General features: G+C 33.6%; 1 protein-coding gene and 1 pseudogene across 14 annotated transcripts in view; both read right to left on the reverse strand.

The window, feature by feature from the left end:
- PEX5L (peroxisomal biogenesis factor 5 like) overlaps positions 1–17424 on the reverse strand; it is a 199162-nt gene that overhangs the window by 74481 nt on the left and 107257 nt on the right. For 6 of the 14 annotated variants that reach the window (XM_006910861.1, XM_006910864.1, XM_006910866.1 and 3 more), the window contains one exon: positions 8355–8459. The exons of 5 other annotated variants lie outside the window; for them this stretch is intronic. In XM_006910861.1, coding sequence (XP_006910923.1) covers positions 8355–8459 — 105 coding nt within the window. Of the gene's footprint in view, positions 1–8354; positions 8460–10752; positions 10819–17424 lie in introns of those variants that run through there. 3 more of the 14 variants (XM_006910862.1, XM_006910870.1, XM_025046073.1) reach the window with 2 other exon arrangements.
- Positions 3657–3779, reverse strand: LOC112479039 (annotated as a pseudogene).

A 17424-nucleotide genomic window follows, 5' to 3' on the forward strand; every position in this document is an offset into this window, starting at 1 on the left:
AGTGATTTATTATATTTTCTGAAATAAAATTAAATTTTATTATCTGGAAATGTAGTTGAGAGCACTGGTACAGAATGTAGTATACTAGAAAATAAAGAAATGATTAAACATCAGTGATTCTGTGAGCTCTTCTGAGTCCATAAAAGTCATCATACACTTTTTCTGAAAATGTGATTAATTTTTTAAGACTTGTATTTCATTTATAGTTAGTTCATGTAAAAACTTTGTGTATGTAACCAAAGGACTCATACATTAATGTATATTTCTTCATAGAACTTGCCTTTTAACCCTATGTTTTTAGAGTAATGGACCCATCTAGTGTGATTATTACTATAGTGATGTGGTCCTGACTTAGCAACAGTGCTTACCCCAAGGCTGTGTCATTCTCATGCCAGATGAGATCTGGATTCTGCTGTACTATAAACATTCATGGAGGATGAAGGTCACTATCAAATATGGCACCACACTGTACTCATAGAAGTTAGCGTAACAGGCTTGCATTTTCTAAGCAGTGCATTTTGATTACTTGGTTTCTGGTTCCAGGTCTCATAGATGTGTTGGTTAAAGTGTATAAGGTGCAAAGACTAAATATGACCAAAATAACTGCATCTTTAAAGGACATATATGTATGTGTGATGTCTTAACTATCTTTTTGATAGCCATTATTTCTCTGAGGAAGTCTGGTTCTATTGACAGATAACTAAGAATAATTTAGTTATTCTCTTAGTCATGATTTTAAGATCAAGTATTATGTAAAGATAAGTATAAATTAGTCCACGAAAGTCCCATAAACTTTTTTCTTTACTTTGGATACAATTAAATTCCTTTGTTAAAAAAAGAACTAAAAATGTATTCTTAAATCACAGCTCTGTGAACAGATGTGTGGAACAGGCATAAATTACCTACAGTTTGAGAAGACCAGACCAGATTTCTGTACATACTTTTAGTTGTAAACATTGAAAAGTTATCATCTAAATTTAATGAAAGAATTCTAGAAAGTTAAGATTTTTATCTACAAAAAACATCTCAATGGAAAAACAAAGGAAAAAAACCACAACTAATTGACAGGCCTGTCCTGATAAAGACTACTTTATCAAAAGTAATAGAATTTTTTTTTTTTTTTTTTTGAGTCTCTCTCCTCATTCAGACTTCAGACTTATTTTCTGGAGAAAGCACCTCTAGCATTCTCAGATTTTCTCAGCACAGGAGGAAAGGAACACCAAAGAGGAGGTTGTTCCAAGAAACCCTACGGAACTCGGGACTAAGGCATGGCTTTTTCAGTCTTCTCCTAATCCTCTCCCTCTTAAGGTCTGTGTCTCTTCCAAATTGACTGTCTTGTTTTTGACCATTCGTCACACTTGGACTGATGGAGATGTTATGTCTGCGCAGTTCCCATAACTCTGCTGCTTCTGTGGCTTTCTTATAGATAGATACCAATCAAAGAAGAAATAAACTACTTTCTGAAGCACAGTTAAGCTGTTGGAAAATGCTGGGATTGGAGTAGGGAATAGTGGTAGGTCTCAGAAGTGAAGAAGATAAAGGGCAGGATTTCAGAGAGCATGAAAAGGTAATTTGGGAACTGAAAGTTTTTTGGTTATGATTGAGATAGGGAAGATGAAATGAGAGATAGTATAAAGAAATCTTTTCTATAAGCTCTGAGGTCAGAGGCTATGATTTACTCATATTTATATCCTTCACAGCTTTGAACTCATATTTATATCCTTCACAACTAATATGTCTTCATATTAGAGGAGCTCAATAAATGGCTACCAAATAGGACAATGACTTTGCAGAAACCGAAGGTATAAAAAGATATATCTCAAATAGTCCAATTTTGAATTGTATATCTTCAGTCAGCTGAATTTAGGGAACATTAATTTAGCCACGCTCATTTTATTTTTATTTGTATAGATAAGAATAGCTTTTCACATGCCCCCCTCCTCATTTTCAAACAAGTTTATGGTTTTCCTATGGTGACTTGAGAATAAGTAAATCTTTTAGGTAATAAAGGAAAGTTGCAGACTGAACTGAATCTCCCAAGAGTTTTCCTGAGCTTTACTTCCAAATTATATGCCATTTATTCTCTTCTTATTCATTGGTAGGATACTGCTTATTGATTTTTCTCTCGAAATTACTTCCTTTGGTTTGAAAATACTCTATGAACTTACCTCATTTTATCTTTTGAATACAGAGTACATTGCTGTTATAAAAATAATAAAAGGTGAGTCAAAAAGTTTCTAATATTTTTTCAAATAACTGAGTTGGAGTTATTGCAGTTTTGGCCCAGATTTATCATAACTGAGTTAAAATGACCCACTTAAACAGTTGCTAAGGCATTTGTCTCACTTTGTTTACATTTTAAAATTTCATTTCTTATCCTCCTTTTTCCTCTTCTCAATAGTTAGATCAGTTCAAAGGCCTTTCTAATGGTGATACATGCTTATTTTCCTTTCGGGACCCCATTCTACTGATACAGTGTCTAGGGACCTTCTTCAGCACCAGGAAGGAAGTGCCTTCTTACAGCATCTCCACGTTCCCATGCTTTACCCAGTTTTGTAACCTTAGTTTTACCTGTTGTCCTCCTACTAGACTATGATCTCTTTGAGAGTAGAGACCTCATCCAATTAATTTTTCTATCTCACAGTAGCAGTTTAATAAATGTTGACTGATTTTATACAGTCTAACTGAATGATGAATTGTACAAAAGAATGATTGCACGGGAAGCCTCAATTTCATACTGGGTTTGATCAACTCATAGAGAGGCCAGTGGTCCTCAGAAATGTTAACCAATTTCCTGACAGATTTTAAACCTCAAATCTAAATTCATTTCCCCCAAGTGTCACATCATTTAAATGTTTGGAAACCTAGAGAAATAGTTCCTAAATAATATCTAAATAAATATTTCCTAATGTAAGGCTTCTACCAAAAAGTCAAGAATGTAGAGTGCATGCCTAATGAGAAAAATTGAAACAATGGTATAGGCCTGTTCCACATCATTCCTGGAAGGACATGGACCAATGCAAATGGGAGGCACTTCAAGGCATAACACTACTACCTCATTCAGGGATTTTAAATCAGATATTCAAGTTTGGAGATTTTGAGAGAAAACCCTTTCATGGTCATTGGACATGGAAACAAAAGGAAACAGCAGAAGAAGACAGGTGAGAACTTGTGTTTAGGGGCTACTTGTCACGCAGAATTCAAAAGACTATTGGACCTTTATGCCTTCCTTGTAGTCATAGGTTGTAATAAAATATTCAGTCAAATGCCTTCGATTTACTTATGACTTAGACTGGTCAGCTGATGCAGCTAATATTAGCCACCACAGGACCAAACTGGTTCTTATTTTATATAATACTGAATTTTGTGTTGAACAAAATGTAGACAATATCATCCAGCTTTAATGAATCATTGTCTATTTTAAAATTTTGTCTAAAAATGCATTTGCCTTAGTTCAGCTTGAATCTCTCTAATTTCAATGTTAAAAAATTAAATTATATGATCTAAGATACAGAGGAATATTTAACCAAGATGAAAGGAGAGTATTTTGCTTTTATTTTATTATTTTTATTTTTATTTTCTTAGGAGACCTTGGTTGACCTCACAGATTGCAAGGATCTTGTCAGCTTACAATCCCTTATTTTTTTTACTTTTTACGCATACAGCACTTGGTCTTCCTAGGTGGTCTCCCATCCAAACAAATACTAACCAGGCCCGACCCTGCTTAGCTTCCGAGATCAGACAAGATCAGGCACATTCAGGGTGGCATGGCTGTAGACTGAGTATTTTTCTTTTAAATACTTCTTGTTACTTAAGCTCCAGTATATGTTTAAATAGCTTGTTTTGTGACTTAAATCTAAGTTAATTTTTAACCAATATATTGTTTAGGTGCTACATTAAAAAATATAGAGCTACAGATTTTTGATAACTTATATCACTAAGAATTAACTCTAAACCAAAATACATTTTAGGCAATAAAACAAGGTCTGTAAAGGATAATAGCCCATTGTTCCATAATTTTACACTTCAGATGGATGATTGTTTTAGTTTAAAGTAAAATACTCTCTTTATTTTTAAACATTTTAGTACTTAAAGAATAATTTTAACAGTTAAAACATTGAAGCAAAAAGTTAAAAAAAAGCTGACAAATATATTTATAATGTTGATTTAAAAAATTTATAATAATATATCATGTTTTTACCTCATCTACATAATAGAAAAAATTAAGATGGTTTTGTTTCTGTATAAATAAAAACACAAATATGCTTTTTATGCATTTGAAAATATGTTTATTTTGTGCCACTGCTGATTCAAAACATGCATCATTTGTTAAGTAGTTTTGTTTATAATCTTGTAATTGAGCTATTTGTTTATGGCTTTATTAGTCTTATTCAAGTTTAGAAATTTGTGTAATGCCCATCAAAATAGTGACCATATCAAAACTAAGTTAATTGACTCAAGCCATTGAAAAGACAAGACAACTGCTAAATCTTTACTCTGCATTCCTTAAGTATTCAAACTTTGGGAACTTTGTCATGGTTACTTTGACACTGGAAAGAATTAATTTCTTATAAGTTAATAGTACTAAGTTCTGTACCCACCCCCCTTTACTCCGTTTCCTATACAGTATATTGATCTTCTTGTAAAGGATAACTATGTGATAACTTTCAACTCTTTGACTAGTCTAAATATAGACAAACTGACAAGATAGTTAGATTTATAAAATGCAAATCTATTCATGGGAAAGTTAACAGATATTACTGTTTATAGGTTGGGTAGTAGTAATACTAGGACAGGCAGGAGAACATAAAGTAATTGTTTCAGGTTAGTAATAGAAACCGAAACGATGCTATATTTAGTAGCCTTGAGAATGTTTTTCCAATCAAGGACATTACTCTTTTTTTCTATATCAGACACAAAAATTAAATCAATATCGAGGTATAAGGGGCAGGGACAGATAGAGAAACAAAGACTAGGTTTGCAAAAATAAAAAAACTAAAAAAAATTCCCTTAACAAGAATAGGTTTGGAACTCATAGTTTTAAGACACTGTGCTCTATAACAAAAAATGAATGGGATATACCTTGCTAAAAAAAAGTACCAGGAGATGTGGTTAAAATAAAAATTTCTGAATGTTCTTTATGAGAGAAAAATATTTGCTAAAGTCATTTCATTCTCATACAGAATAACTTTTTTTTTCTATACTATAATTGATCTTTGGCACAGTTTTCCCTTCTACCCTCAAATTGAGTTAATTTATACTATTATAGTCTAGGGCAGTGCTGTTCAATAGAAATATAAGGAGAGCCAGGTAATTTAAAATTTTCTAGTAGCTACTTAAAAAAGTGAAAAGAAACAGGTGAAAATAATTTTAATAGTACATTTTATTTAGCCCAATATGTCCAAAGTATTATCATTTAAACATGTAATCAATATAAAAATTATTAATAATCTAGTTTACATTATTTTTCTTTGGATTAAATCTTCAAAATCTGGTCTGTATGTTCTACTTATAGCACATCTCAGTTTGGGGTAGTGACAAAGTGAGCTCAACAGCCACCAGAGTCTGGTGGCAACCGTATTGAACAGCACAGGTCTAGAGACACTTTTTCCTCAAAGACTTGATAATTCACAAAACTTATCTTCCTTTCAATCCTTTCATTAATACACACTTGTTTACATACTGTTTGACTTAAATCATTAGTTTAGGACAGCATGAACTTGAGCTTCGATGAAGTGCTCGACATATTGTTTCAATACAGAATTAATAATTAGGTTAAACAAAAAGAGCAATTCTTGGGAGTCCAGCATTCTCTGAGCTCAGGTCAACTGGCCAACTCTTCTGTTTTGTTCAATTTGTTCAATGTACTATAAATGACTTCACTGGAGTATATTTGGCTAAATCCCTCTGAAAGTGATCGTAATAATCACATAATACAAAAAATGCTTCAATGTAAACTATTCTCTGCTTACAATCTGTTAAATGAACAGTTGCTAAACAAATTAGAGACTCAGTGTTTCAAGGGCTTGTTCTGTATTTTATCCATTATGATTGTCCCAAGGACATTATTGAGAAAGCAGCAATTAGCTTCAGACATATCTGGAATCTATGAATGAGCAACTGGCATTGACATACCAGTGATGAAGATGAGTCAATGTATTCAGCAGTATGTAGCACTATGTCATAAGGGGCTTTACAGGGGACAGTGGGACAAACACGTTTCAAGACACTAACACATTCACACAGGACCACGAGTAAGAATGTGGTATGGTACACAGATTGGATGCTGTGGTTGCCATGAGAAGTACTCACTTTTTCAGATCATTCTGCTGCTTTTTTGGCTTGTGCACGCCACTGGTGCATAGCAGGGAAGAAGCCATTTGTGTATAGTGGAAAAAGTATATCAACTAATAAAACTGCATATGACTGAGAAATAATTGTATCAGAGCTGTCACTGAATTAATTCTGTAAAATTATCAACACAACAGGTGCATTACATTTTATGAATCAGAACTCTGTTTGCTGATTCATAAACTATGCAACAAGAATCTGATGCATCATAGAAAGCATTATGTAATCTTCATGCAGTAAAATTATAACTAATACCTCAAGAACAGTTAATGTAACATTAGACAGGGATTAAAGGAGAAGCTTGCTACAGACAAATGTTCTGAATATGAGAAAATGGTAATAATCACAATTTCTTTTCTAAATTAAAAAATCAAAAATATTATTTTGCATTAAATTTTAAATTCAAGTTTAGGTGATAATGATAATTTTGGACATTTGAAAAGGATTACTGGTAAGCATGTAGCAATGCATAGTTTTGGGGATAAAGAATTTTGGAGACTGGAGCCTGTGCTAAATTGTGATGCCCTAAAATGATATGTTGTAGCACAACTATGCCAATCAGAAATCTGGATAGGTCTTATCCACTGATGTATATGGCTCTGTCCTTAGCAGAGAACTTTAAGTGCGTCTCATTTTCCTTAACATTCATCTGAGAAACTGTGGAATGAGTATTTTGGATATGAATTCTACAAAGGGCAGGAGATCAATGTAAAACTGTATATGTTTTGCTGCGTAAATTACGTAAAGAATGGCGAACTTGATAAATAACAAGCAAATTTCCTTCCAACTACTACTATGTGTAATTGGGAAGCAGCATCTCTTCCTTATGGATAAAAACTCATAAAATTTATCTCCAAATCCTGAGAATCATTAATAACTTTTTAAATATTCATTTTTGATGTTATATGTTGCTATAATTTTCATTACTTACAACACAGTATTTAGAGTAAAATAAAACCACACATGGTGGCAGCAGCTGGAGATGTGATCTGATGATATTCTGAAAATAAGTTGCCATAATTTAGCTTTTGATATAAATGCCTTTCATGAGGACTGTAAATGGACATTTTTCTAATTCTAGACATGTTCATATAATTGGAACTGAATCACTGCATTTACTATTGAATTATGGAAAAAAGAAATGTTTAAGATAACAATCTAATCTGAATTATAAAATAAATGCAAGTAAAAATATTTTTCATTTAAGAATTTAAAACTGATAGATCCACAGAGTGGTGATGAATATATTATACATATTTATGTGGATTTTACAGGGTGTTTCAAAAGTCCCTGAGGACATATAGGATTCACAGTTTCAGCATGTCTTTGCATATAAATGCAAACTTTTTTTCTATATTTGTTATAATAAATGCCGAAAATGGCCCTCATGTGTTTATAATAGAGTTGATATTTTTGTTGTCAAGGTAACTAAGTATAAGAGGGGTCACAGATGCCATTTTCTGCAGGGGGACTCAGGGACTTCTGGCTCATTCCTGTAAATTAGTTATCCACATAAATATGTATAGACAAATATGTAGTATGCATAGTCACAACATAAATATATTTAACATTTAAGAAAATTTAGATATTCTACTGGTAAACTGACATATGTATACAATATAACTTGTACTTATTCATAGGAATTTGATTTTTTTGGTTGTTGTTTTTCAAATGTACCATTAGCTTAATTGTTATTTCTCTACCAAAGTTGTTAACAAGACTCCTTTATAAAGAAGCAACATGTTTTCCTTGCACATACATTTTTTTTAAACTAAAGTTGAGTAATGAAAATTAATATCACAAACAAATAACTAAATGATGGAATTTTCCTTTTTTTTGTTAGCAATTTTGGTTTTCATTTTATATTCTATAATTGTTTCATTGAAACTGTGTTTTTTAAAAAATTGGTTCAAGTTAATGTTTTTTTTTTCTAGTTAAAAATCACAATGTCTGATATATTAACATATGTCAGCTTCCTACAGGAACCCTATGGGTCTGCCCACCTGTGATGTCATAGTAAGGAGGGGCTTTTCTTCAGCAGACTCCTCCCTCGGTATCTCCTTCATCACCATGGCAACAGCCTTATCTGCCGCCCTAGAGCCTTTTCCCTATAACAGTGAAATCAACAATGACTTGTGTCAGGAGAAATCTTTAACTTATTATTTATTACAAGATATTCTAATGTTTAAAGAGCAATCCAACATAAATGAAGAGGTAGGCTGCTGCAAGTGCATCTTGAGGCTTTTGGCTGAGGAGAAAACACACAAAATCTGAAAAAAGGTTATTTGTGAACTTTTAGTTAGCTACTTTTTCACCTTTACAGCTGACATATTATATTTAATTTTAACATAGTATTTTATGTGTATAATATATTTTAAGGCAATCTATGTGACATGAACATATTTTTTTTAATAGTTTTTATCAATTGAGAAACATTATGGATTGTCTGTTATGCTCATTTACAAATTATTCCTATATAATCCCTAAACGTTTTCAGACAGAATCTGGGACAGGGATTAAGATCAAGGTTTGACTCCCACAGAAGACTTGATGGGTAGTCTCTGGAGTCTGGGAATTGGGCATAAAAAGAATAAAAGTGTCATAAAACCTGCAAAAATTCTTCAGTGGCCTACCATCACAGGAAGTCACCCAGCTTGTTTATTTTGTGGAGATGCTATGAAAAAAACTTGAAATTCTCAATGTTTTTGAGACCCAAAAATGTTAATACAATTTTAGAATGCCTTTTAATTGGAGAATTTGGTAAATCCAGATGTAAATAAAGGATGATTAATAAGTGAGGCACTGATAGATGCAGATATAAATATAGTTATAGACATCTACATCTCTCTACATTTTTTGTCTCATATAAGCAGAATTATGGACTATAAAGGGATATGGCTTTCTGTCTTTTTGGTTTACCAAATCATTAAGTTTTTGAGAGTAGATATGGCATAATGGAAAAAATCACTTTCCCAATCCAATTAGAAACATCTTATACTATGTAAAAATTAAATCTTTAAACACATTAAAAGCAAAAATTTTCATTTTCTTAGGTCTCTGGGCAGAGCCTTCCTGGAGAAAATAATTTTATACTAAGAGCACACAAGAATAACTGTGTTGAAAATGTACTTAAAATACAGATGTAGCATACAGAGATATAAGCAAAGAAACAAAAATGGACATACAGGGGTCTGGTGTCTCAAAGAGAATTTAGAGCTGGGGTCAATATTAACTCCAGAGGTTAATAAATCTTGATAGTTTCTATGCAACAAAAAAGGATAGCATTACATTATTATTATGGGCTTGCACAGGGCTTTAAGTATTTCGAAGGTAGGTTTACTCTAGGAAGCAAAACATTGTTCATTTTCTCAGGCATTGCCTCTCTAAAATGTAATAAGTAGCAGCTTTTATTTATAAAAGCAAAGAAAAACATTAGAGTTACTAGATTTTAAAATGTGTGAATCTCTGCAATGCTGGAAGTTTTATTTCTTTGGTTTGTTTTGACTTACGAACTAGCATTATTGAATGATAATGTGTTATTTTCACGATGGAATATCAACTACTAGAGATTTTATTCATCAGGTATAACAGTAATTATCATATATGTTCTGAAAAGTTTATATGGCCACAATCCTTCAAATAACTGACTCTGGAAGAATAAAGGAAAACAATGATTCGCTGCATAAAAAATTGGGGTGCATAATGATCCCAAGTATTTTCTTTAATGATGCAATGTAAACTTCCTAAAATAGAGATGCATACAATTTTCAATTCTGGGAAAAGATTTATTATGGCACTATTAAGCTATTTTACATTTTTTCAAAATATAAAAATTATTTGGATGAAACATTACACACTATAAACTTAGTATACTTTTATAAACTATGCTCATTTACAGATTAAATATAGTTTAACAAATATTTTTGTAGCTTATTTTTTCAAAAGAGCAAAATCATTTGTGAAAAATTCTTTCCATGCTCCAAGAAGTTCTAATAATATAGCAATAAACGAAGTAGCATGCTTATATTTAAATTCCTAATATATTTAAACAAATAAATCTAATGTTATAGGTGTAATTTTTTAAAAAAATAATAATTCAGACTCTTTTCTTGAGCTAAGAAAAAATGTCAATTGATAAGCATCTCAAAAAATTTCAGGTAAATATGCCAATATACTATTTATTTGAAATGCTACCAATCCATAAACTACATATAGATATTTTTCACATGTGCAACTATAATAGCTAGAATTAGCAACGGACATGCCATTTTACTAAAACAAAAACAAAACAAAACAAAAATTAGTCCTTTCATGCTGAACTCTAGAACAAAGCAGTGGTCAGCTAGAAAGGATGTATAATTAACACATGCGGTGCTTTTTATTTCTTGCAGAAAAACCCACCAAAGCCAGGGTCAGGTCACTTTTTTGAAGACAGTGCCACTTTTTCTTCAAGGTTACACCTACTACCTGAAAAGAGTCATGACACCCATGTTAGTGCCTGCTAGCAAAGTTTTTTCTTTACAGCCTTTGGCTTGTGAGTTATTACCCCATAAGCCTCACTTTTACAAGTGTGGTGCGGTCCGAGAATAGAGCAGGAACGTCTGCCACAACGACATCTCCATGGTCCCAGAGACAGTGTCTAAAGCCACTGCCAAATCAAGGGAATACGCTCATACATCAAAGCAAGATTTCCCCCGGATCATATTGCCACTTCCACCTGGTATCTTAAAACCAAGCTGTGTTACTTCTGACTTGTCCATTTATCTTCTGGGATAACATTTCTAAAATTCAGAAGCCGGCTGATAATTGATTTGGCAATTCAGAAAACTATACAACTTTGCTTGTCAGCGACTCTACAGGGCTGACGGTAATATAACATACAGGTGTTTTCCTTTTTTGAAGTCGATGGCTTAAAACGTTGTAAGAACTATATGTGCATAATTATCCAGACTTCAAGCTCAATTTCTAAACATAACCACATTGAAGAATAAATATTAATCTATTATCTGAAATGACCTGAAGACAGCCAAAATAAAATATTCACTGAACATACACACAAGCATATAAGTGGATTTAGATTACATTAAGCTTTATGTCATTCTTAGCAGCAGAAAAGAATAGTGGGACTTTACAAGTTGACACCCTCTAGCAATTATTTCAGCCTATTTCTTTTCAAATAATGCTTCAAAATCACCTTTCCCCACTTTCTTGTTGACTTTCTTAAGATATTTTTGTTTTAAAAACAAAATTAGCATAAGGGGTAACCTCTGTTTTTCTTGATGGTTTGCTGTAGAAATTTTTTTGATATTTCTCTTTGTTTCTTTTATCATTTTATTTCACCAATGAAACATAAAATTGTAGCTTTTCTAACAAATAATTCTTGAGAACAATCTTTTATTAACTTCTGTTATAAGACCAGGCATAAATAAATGAAACACAGGTAGTAGTACAGCAAGCAACACTAACATTATTAAGAAAACCCAATTTTGGCTCACTTCTTTTCTTTTTTAAATATAGAATACAATAAACAGAGTAAAAAGTATTAGAAGTCACAGGATCTTCTCTGGCTGGATTCTAAGCGGTGAAACTACCAGATGTCTTCAGATGAGGAGGTGTTGGCTCCAGGCCTGTCTCACAACGAAGAGAACTAAATTATCTGGGGAAGCTACTATGTGCTGGGCACTCTGTTAGGTGTTTCACATGTTTTTCCTTATTTGATTGCATGAGAGCTCTGTGGGATACAAATTATCTTTGCTGGGTAGCTCAGGACGCTGAGGCTCAGAGATGGAGTGATTTGGCCAAGGCCTCAAAGCTAGTATGTAGCTGAGCCAGGACAGGAATCCAGATCCGCCTTCCAGCCTGTGTGGGTCCTTCTGTACCACACTGTTATCTTTTCATCTGGCTTCCACTCAGCCCTCACTGATTGCCCACGCCGACTGCCATAAAAGTAGGTTGTTTATGATATCACCCAAGCTTTGGGCAGCAACCGTTTCTCAGTATAATGATATAGTCTGGATCAAGTAAACATTTTTGAGAAATATTTTCTGCAATCTGCAATAGTCAATAAGAATCAGCCACCCATAACTTCACTCATAAGCTCAATTCTAACAAAATGTTTCTGTTTCTCCTATCTTCGTGGTAAACTAACCTAAGCATTTCATGTCTCACACTTCTTTTTATTTTGTAGATCTTATATAAGTTTTAGCATTTCTGTGATTCTGATTAAATGTTAACTTAATGCTATTAAATGCCATCTTTACTAAGATTTTCCTGAAATCTATTTTGGGTGCATGCAATACTTAAAGTATGCATTTCCATGGTTACATAGTCCATTCATAAGCTCTTTTACAGTTGTAAATTCTAATATAGCTATATGAAGTTTTGTAATTAAAATAATATTTTTTTATCTATCAGCAATAATCTGTCAGTGATTATCCAGGGTCTTTTTACTAGAGATACTATACAGAAGATATGGAGATATACTAAATTAGGGGAAGTAAAAGACTACAATAGTAGACATCTCTGGTAACCCTAAATTATCTACTACAGTAATTAAAAAGTCTTTCTTTTATTCTGATTACAAAAATTAATACATGCTGTTGCCAAAATTTGAGAAAAAACAAATGTAAAAAAATAAAAATAACAAGCCTGACATTTTCATGCATTTTTCTCCAAATTTTATCTTTACAATACCAGAGTTTAAACAGTTTTTTAGGATGAATGTCTTTTAGGAAGCTTACAAATGTGAATGTATTGAATATATTTCTTCATATATATATATACAAATAAGCAAGTACCTGCCATCCATAACATTTTGACAACTTGGTTCGAAATGAAATGATATTCGGTTTTGCATAGGCTGAAAAATTAGATATCTCATAAATGCTGGACCCTGAACTTAAACAAATCTGCAAGAAACGTCACAAAAATGCTAATCTCTGATAGCTTTTCTCTCTTTGTCTCTCATATGCAGAGCTAAGATAACCTTCTTTTACTCAGGAAGGTAAATATCACGGTAAGCATCATGCTCTCTTCAAACTCCCAGCACAAGAAAATGTCAGAGCAATGTTTCCTAGTCTCCTCTGAACACTGGCGACCCCTGTCTACCATGCTGTGTCCTTCCCCAGCTCACTGTGTTCCTGTAGATTTCTTCTGACATAGAGAAGTGTTTAGACCATGCTGATTCTATCATAGTTACCTTTAACTCATTTTCCTCTCAATGTTTTGTAAATTTAAAAAGTGATACAGCTAGAACTAAATCTGGGCATACTGGTCAATCCTTATTTCTAAATACCCCAAAGGAAGCACAGATCTAGATATTAACAATTGGGAAGCATTGAACAGAATTCTGTTTTTTCTTAACTAGTGATTCTTCTGTGCAAATCACAAATCATAATAAATTCACCATTGGTTCAGTGATTTGTTTTTAGCTGGAAATATTGTGATTTCAGATTCCTTAATATTCGTAGTAAAGTTGCAGTGAAGAAACTGGTGCCTATTTAAAATAGGGCACAGGGCATTGAAAAAGAGGTCTGCCAACTGACCTTTCTCGTATTTCTCCTTTACTATCTCTTATTTTCCTCTCCAGCATTGTCTTTTTGTGTACACATCTCCCAGCCATCATCTTTTATAGGAGGTCTTCTGAGATGAATGAAAAGCGACTCGAATTACATTCTACTAAATAACTCCTATGCTTTCAGTTTATGTGCGAATCAGCACTTGTCATTATACCCTTCCAGACTGGATAACAATCTCTATGGTCTTTAACTGTAACCCTCCCCCAGTGAAAGTCCCTGGGAGTCCAAGTCCACCATGGGCACACTTACTTTCCTTTACCTGAATGATTGGTGCCAGGGGGACATTATGACTTCCATGGGCACTAGCGCTTTTGCCTTCCTGGGTCCCTTTCTCCATAAAAAAATGCTAAACATTGTATTCTCTGACTAGGTTGGTATAAAGACAAATATAATCCAGACTGGATTTATTGTTAATGAATGGACATTCATTATTATAATAGTTATTTGGTGGGGGGGGATTCTAATTTTTAGAGAGATTAAACTTAAAGCATTTTTATGGGCTCTTACAAGTATCTTGGAGTGTATAAACTGTGTCCACTGTGCCTAGTGCTTAAGTTGTCTCTGGGTTGGTGTTTTCTCAACAGTCAGTGTTCTGCCCCCTGTGGCTGCTATATTGCCCCTGGAGCTGATCTCTCTGTCATCTCTAGGTGGTCTGTTTTGGCAGCAGCTTGCTTTCCTTACCACCTGCCCCCGCTTCCATCACAGCTGTTCCTGCCTTCACAGACCCCTTTGCTACTGCTGCTACTCTCACTATTTTTGTTAGGATCCACGGGTTTTCTAACAGAACAGCAGTCCCCCCACCCATGGTTTCACGTTCCGTGATTTTGGTCACCTGTGATTAACTGCAGTACGAAAACATTAAATAGAAAATTACAGAAATAAATAATTTATAAATTTTAAATTGCACTTCATTCTGCGTGGCATGATGAAATTTCCTGCTGCCCTGATCTGTCCCACCTGGGATGTGAATCAGCCCTTTGCCCAGTGTGTCCACACTGGCTACCTGCTTGTTAGTCACTTAGCTGTCTCAGTTATCAGACTGACTGTCACAGTATCTCAGTGCTTGTGTTCAAGTAACCCTTATTTTACTTGAAAATGGCCTCAAAGTCTAGTTTGAGTAGTGAGTATCACTACTCAAAGTGCAAGAGTAATGATATAGGCAATTTGGATATGCCAAAGAGAAGATGTAAAGTGCTTCCTTTGAGTGAAAAGGTATGTATGTACAGGAAAAATCATAGTATATTTAAAGGTTGGTACTATCTGAGGTTTGCAGGTATCCACTGGGGGACTAGAGGTCCCTGTGGATAAGGGGGAAAAGCTGTACCCACAAATCTATTGAGTGCCCAGTAGCAGCTTTCATCTCGTAGTTCTTAAGACATGCTCAGAAAACTTAGACCATTTAGGCCTGAGGCAGTAAACATTGGTGTGTAAAATTGATGTGACTTTTAAAATGTAATCTGTCCATCAAATAACAGGCCTCAGCACTTCATTCTCTCCTGCCTCAGGGTGTGTTTGTTACCATCCAAGAGCACTTCTGAAGTTGAATCAAATTGTGTCTCTACTTTTATTTTAAAAGTCAGCACTCCATGACCAGAGTCACCAATTGGAAGTAAAACACTCCTTGCCAATTTTTTCAATATGCAGTGGGCCGTTTGAGGAACAGACTTGCCCAGTACCCCAAAATCCTGAGTTGTGCATGCAGATTAAGCTCCTCCCAGGGACCGTGTCATAGTTCTTTAATTTCATAAAATGTTTTTTTTGCCATGTCTCATCAATGAAACTGCCTCAGGAGAGCAAAGATTGTGCTTATTTCTTTTGAACCATTTTGTATTATTTGGTATAGTTCTCTGTAAGTACTAAATAGACACTCAAGTTTACTTAATAAATACAAGTATTGAATAGCTTTTCTAAATTATTTAAGATACTGAAATCACAAAATATGGCCAACTTTGACAGAGATGATTCTGAATTAGATAAAACTCTTAATTAGGTTTTTACGTAAATAAAAGTTTCAAGCATCTAAATAAAAATTTATTTGAATTAATAAAGTCTTGCCAAGTAAAGATGCTTAAAATTTGCTCTGAAGGAGAGATAAACTTTCTTTTTAATTACTAAGATCCATTTGTCCACAATTTACTGTTTTTTTTATTCTTTTGAGAAAATTAAACATGTCCCCATATCGCTCTCACTGTGTCTCTGAGGCTTACTTACCATTTGCTTAGCAAGCTTTCTTGACAAATGTTAAAGTAACGTCATTCAGTTCTCATTCATTTATTACCAGTTTTTAATTAGTGAAGTTTTACTATCAGGTTTACTTTGATTAACGTAGCTCTAAATTACTTGAAATCTATTTTTATCTTAATATTGAGCTTCTCTAATATGCTCATGCAAGCAACTTTTGTTACCTGGTGATCTGGATTAAAAAAACTATTTTCCCTTGACCTTGTTTAGCCTTATATTGATGATGACATTTTAATACATATAAGAAGTAAATATAGATGAGATGTTAAGCGGATAAATCCCAAATATTTTGAGAGGGCTTAGATGATTGTATGAAATATGTAACCAAAAGGTGTAATCCTAATTAAAGTATTATTACTGTTATTTTCAGATGATTTACAAAACAGGCACATTTTGGGGGATTATTTTAAAGAAAAAGGAACACGACTAAAACACACAGTCCTAAAGATTACTTTGTTGTTTTTCTCTTTTCAAAACATTTCTCCCAACTACAAGTTCTCCAGACTGCTGTATCTTACTTGCATAAATCGATGGATGTCACAATACTCAAGAGAAAGCAAAATGGTGTGAGAATCATTCATCACCAGTGTGGTTAGTTGCTTAAATTATGCTTCATTAATAGTATTTTGGGTGTGGAGGGAGGAGAGACATAGTGTCTTTCTGGGAGGAAGAAGGAGAAGTGGTCTTGAGTTCTGGTTTCTAAGTGTACAAAAGTAGACAAGTTGGTGGAGTACACAAGATTTTGGACTATTGAAAGTTGGTGGTAAGAAAACTTGGAAGGATCCATGTACAAAAATTCAATTTCTCTATCATTACTGTCTTTTCCACATTTTCTATGATTGGAAAGTTTTCCAAAGTAAATATGACGACTAAGAATCCCTATAAGACCATGTGAAAGTTCCCTTGGATTGATGTAATTAATTGTGGAACTCTTTTACACATAAGTGATTACATGTATCGCCCAACTTCCTGCCCTCCTAAATAAAATATACATACCAAGTCAAAAACCAAGTCACAAGAAACATTTTCATCCCCATACCAAATCAGAGGCCTTTAAGTGTTATGGTTAATTATCTTACAGTAAAGAGATCGACTCTTTTCAACAGATGGAAAGACCATATGTTAAATATACTGTTACCAAATTATTAATTTGAGACAATGAATTTAACTAGATGTCATAAGGTAGAATTACACTGTGTCTGTTTTTTATTCTAGAGGACAATTAACTAGTGAACTGGAACTCACCTCCTTTATG

Source organism: Pteropus alecto, unplaced genomic scaffold, assembly GCF_000325575.1.
Source record: "Pteropus alecto unplaced genomic scaffold, ASM32557v1 scaffold33, whole genome shotgun sequence".
Lineage (NCBI taxonomy): Eukaryota > Metazoa > Chordata > Mammalia > Chiroptera > Pteropodidae > Pteropus > Pteropus alecto.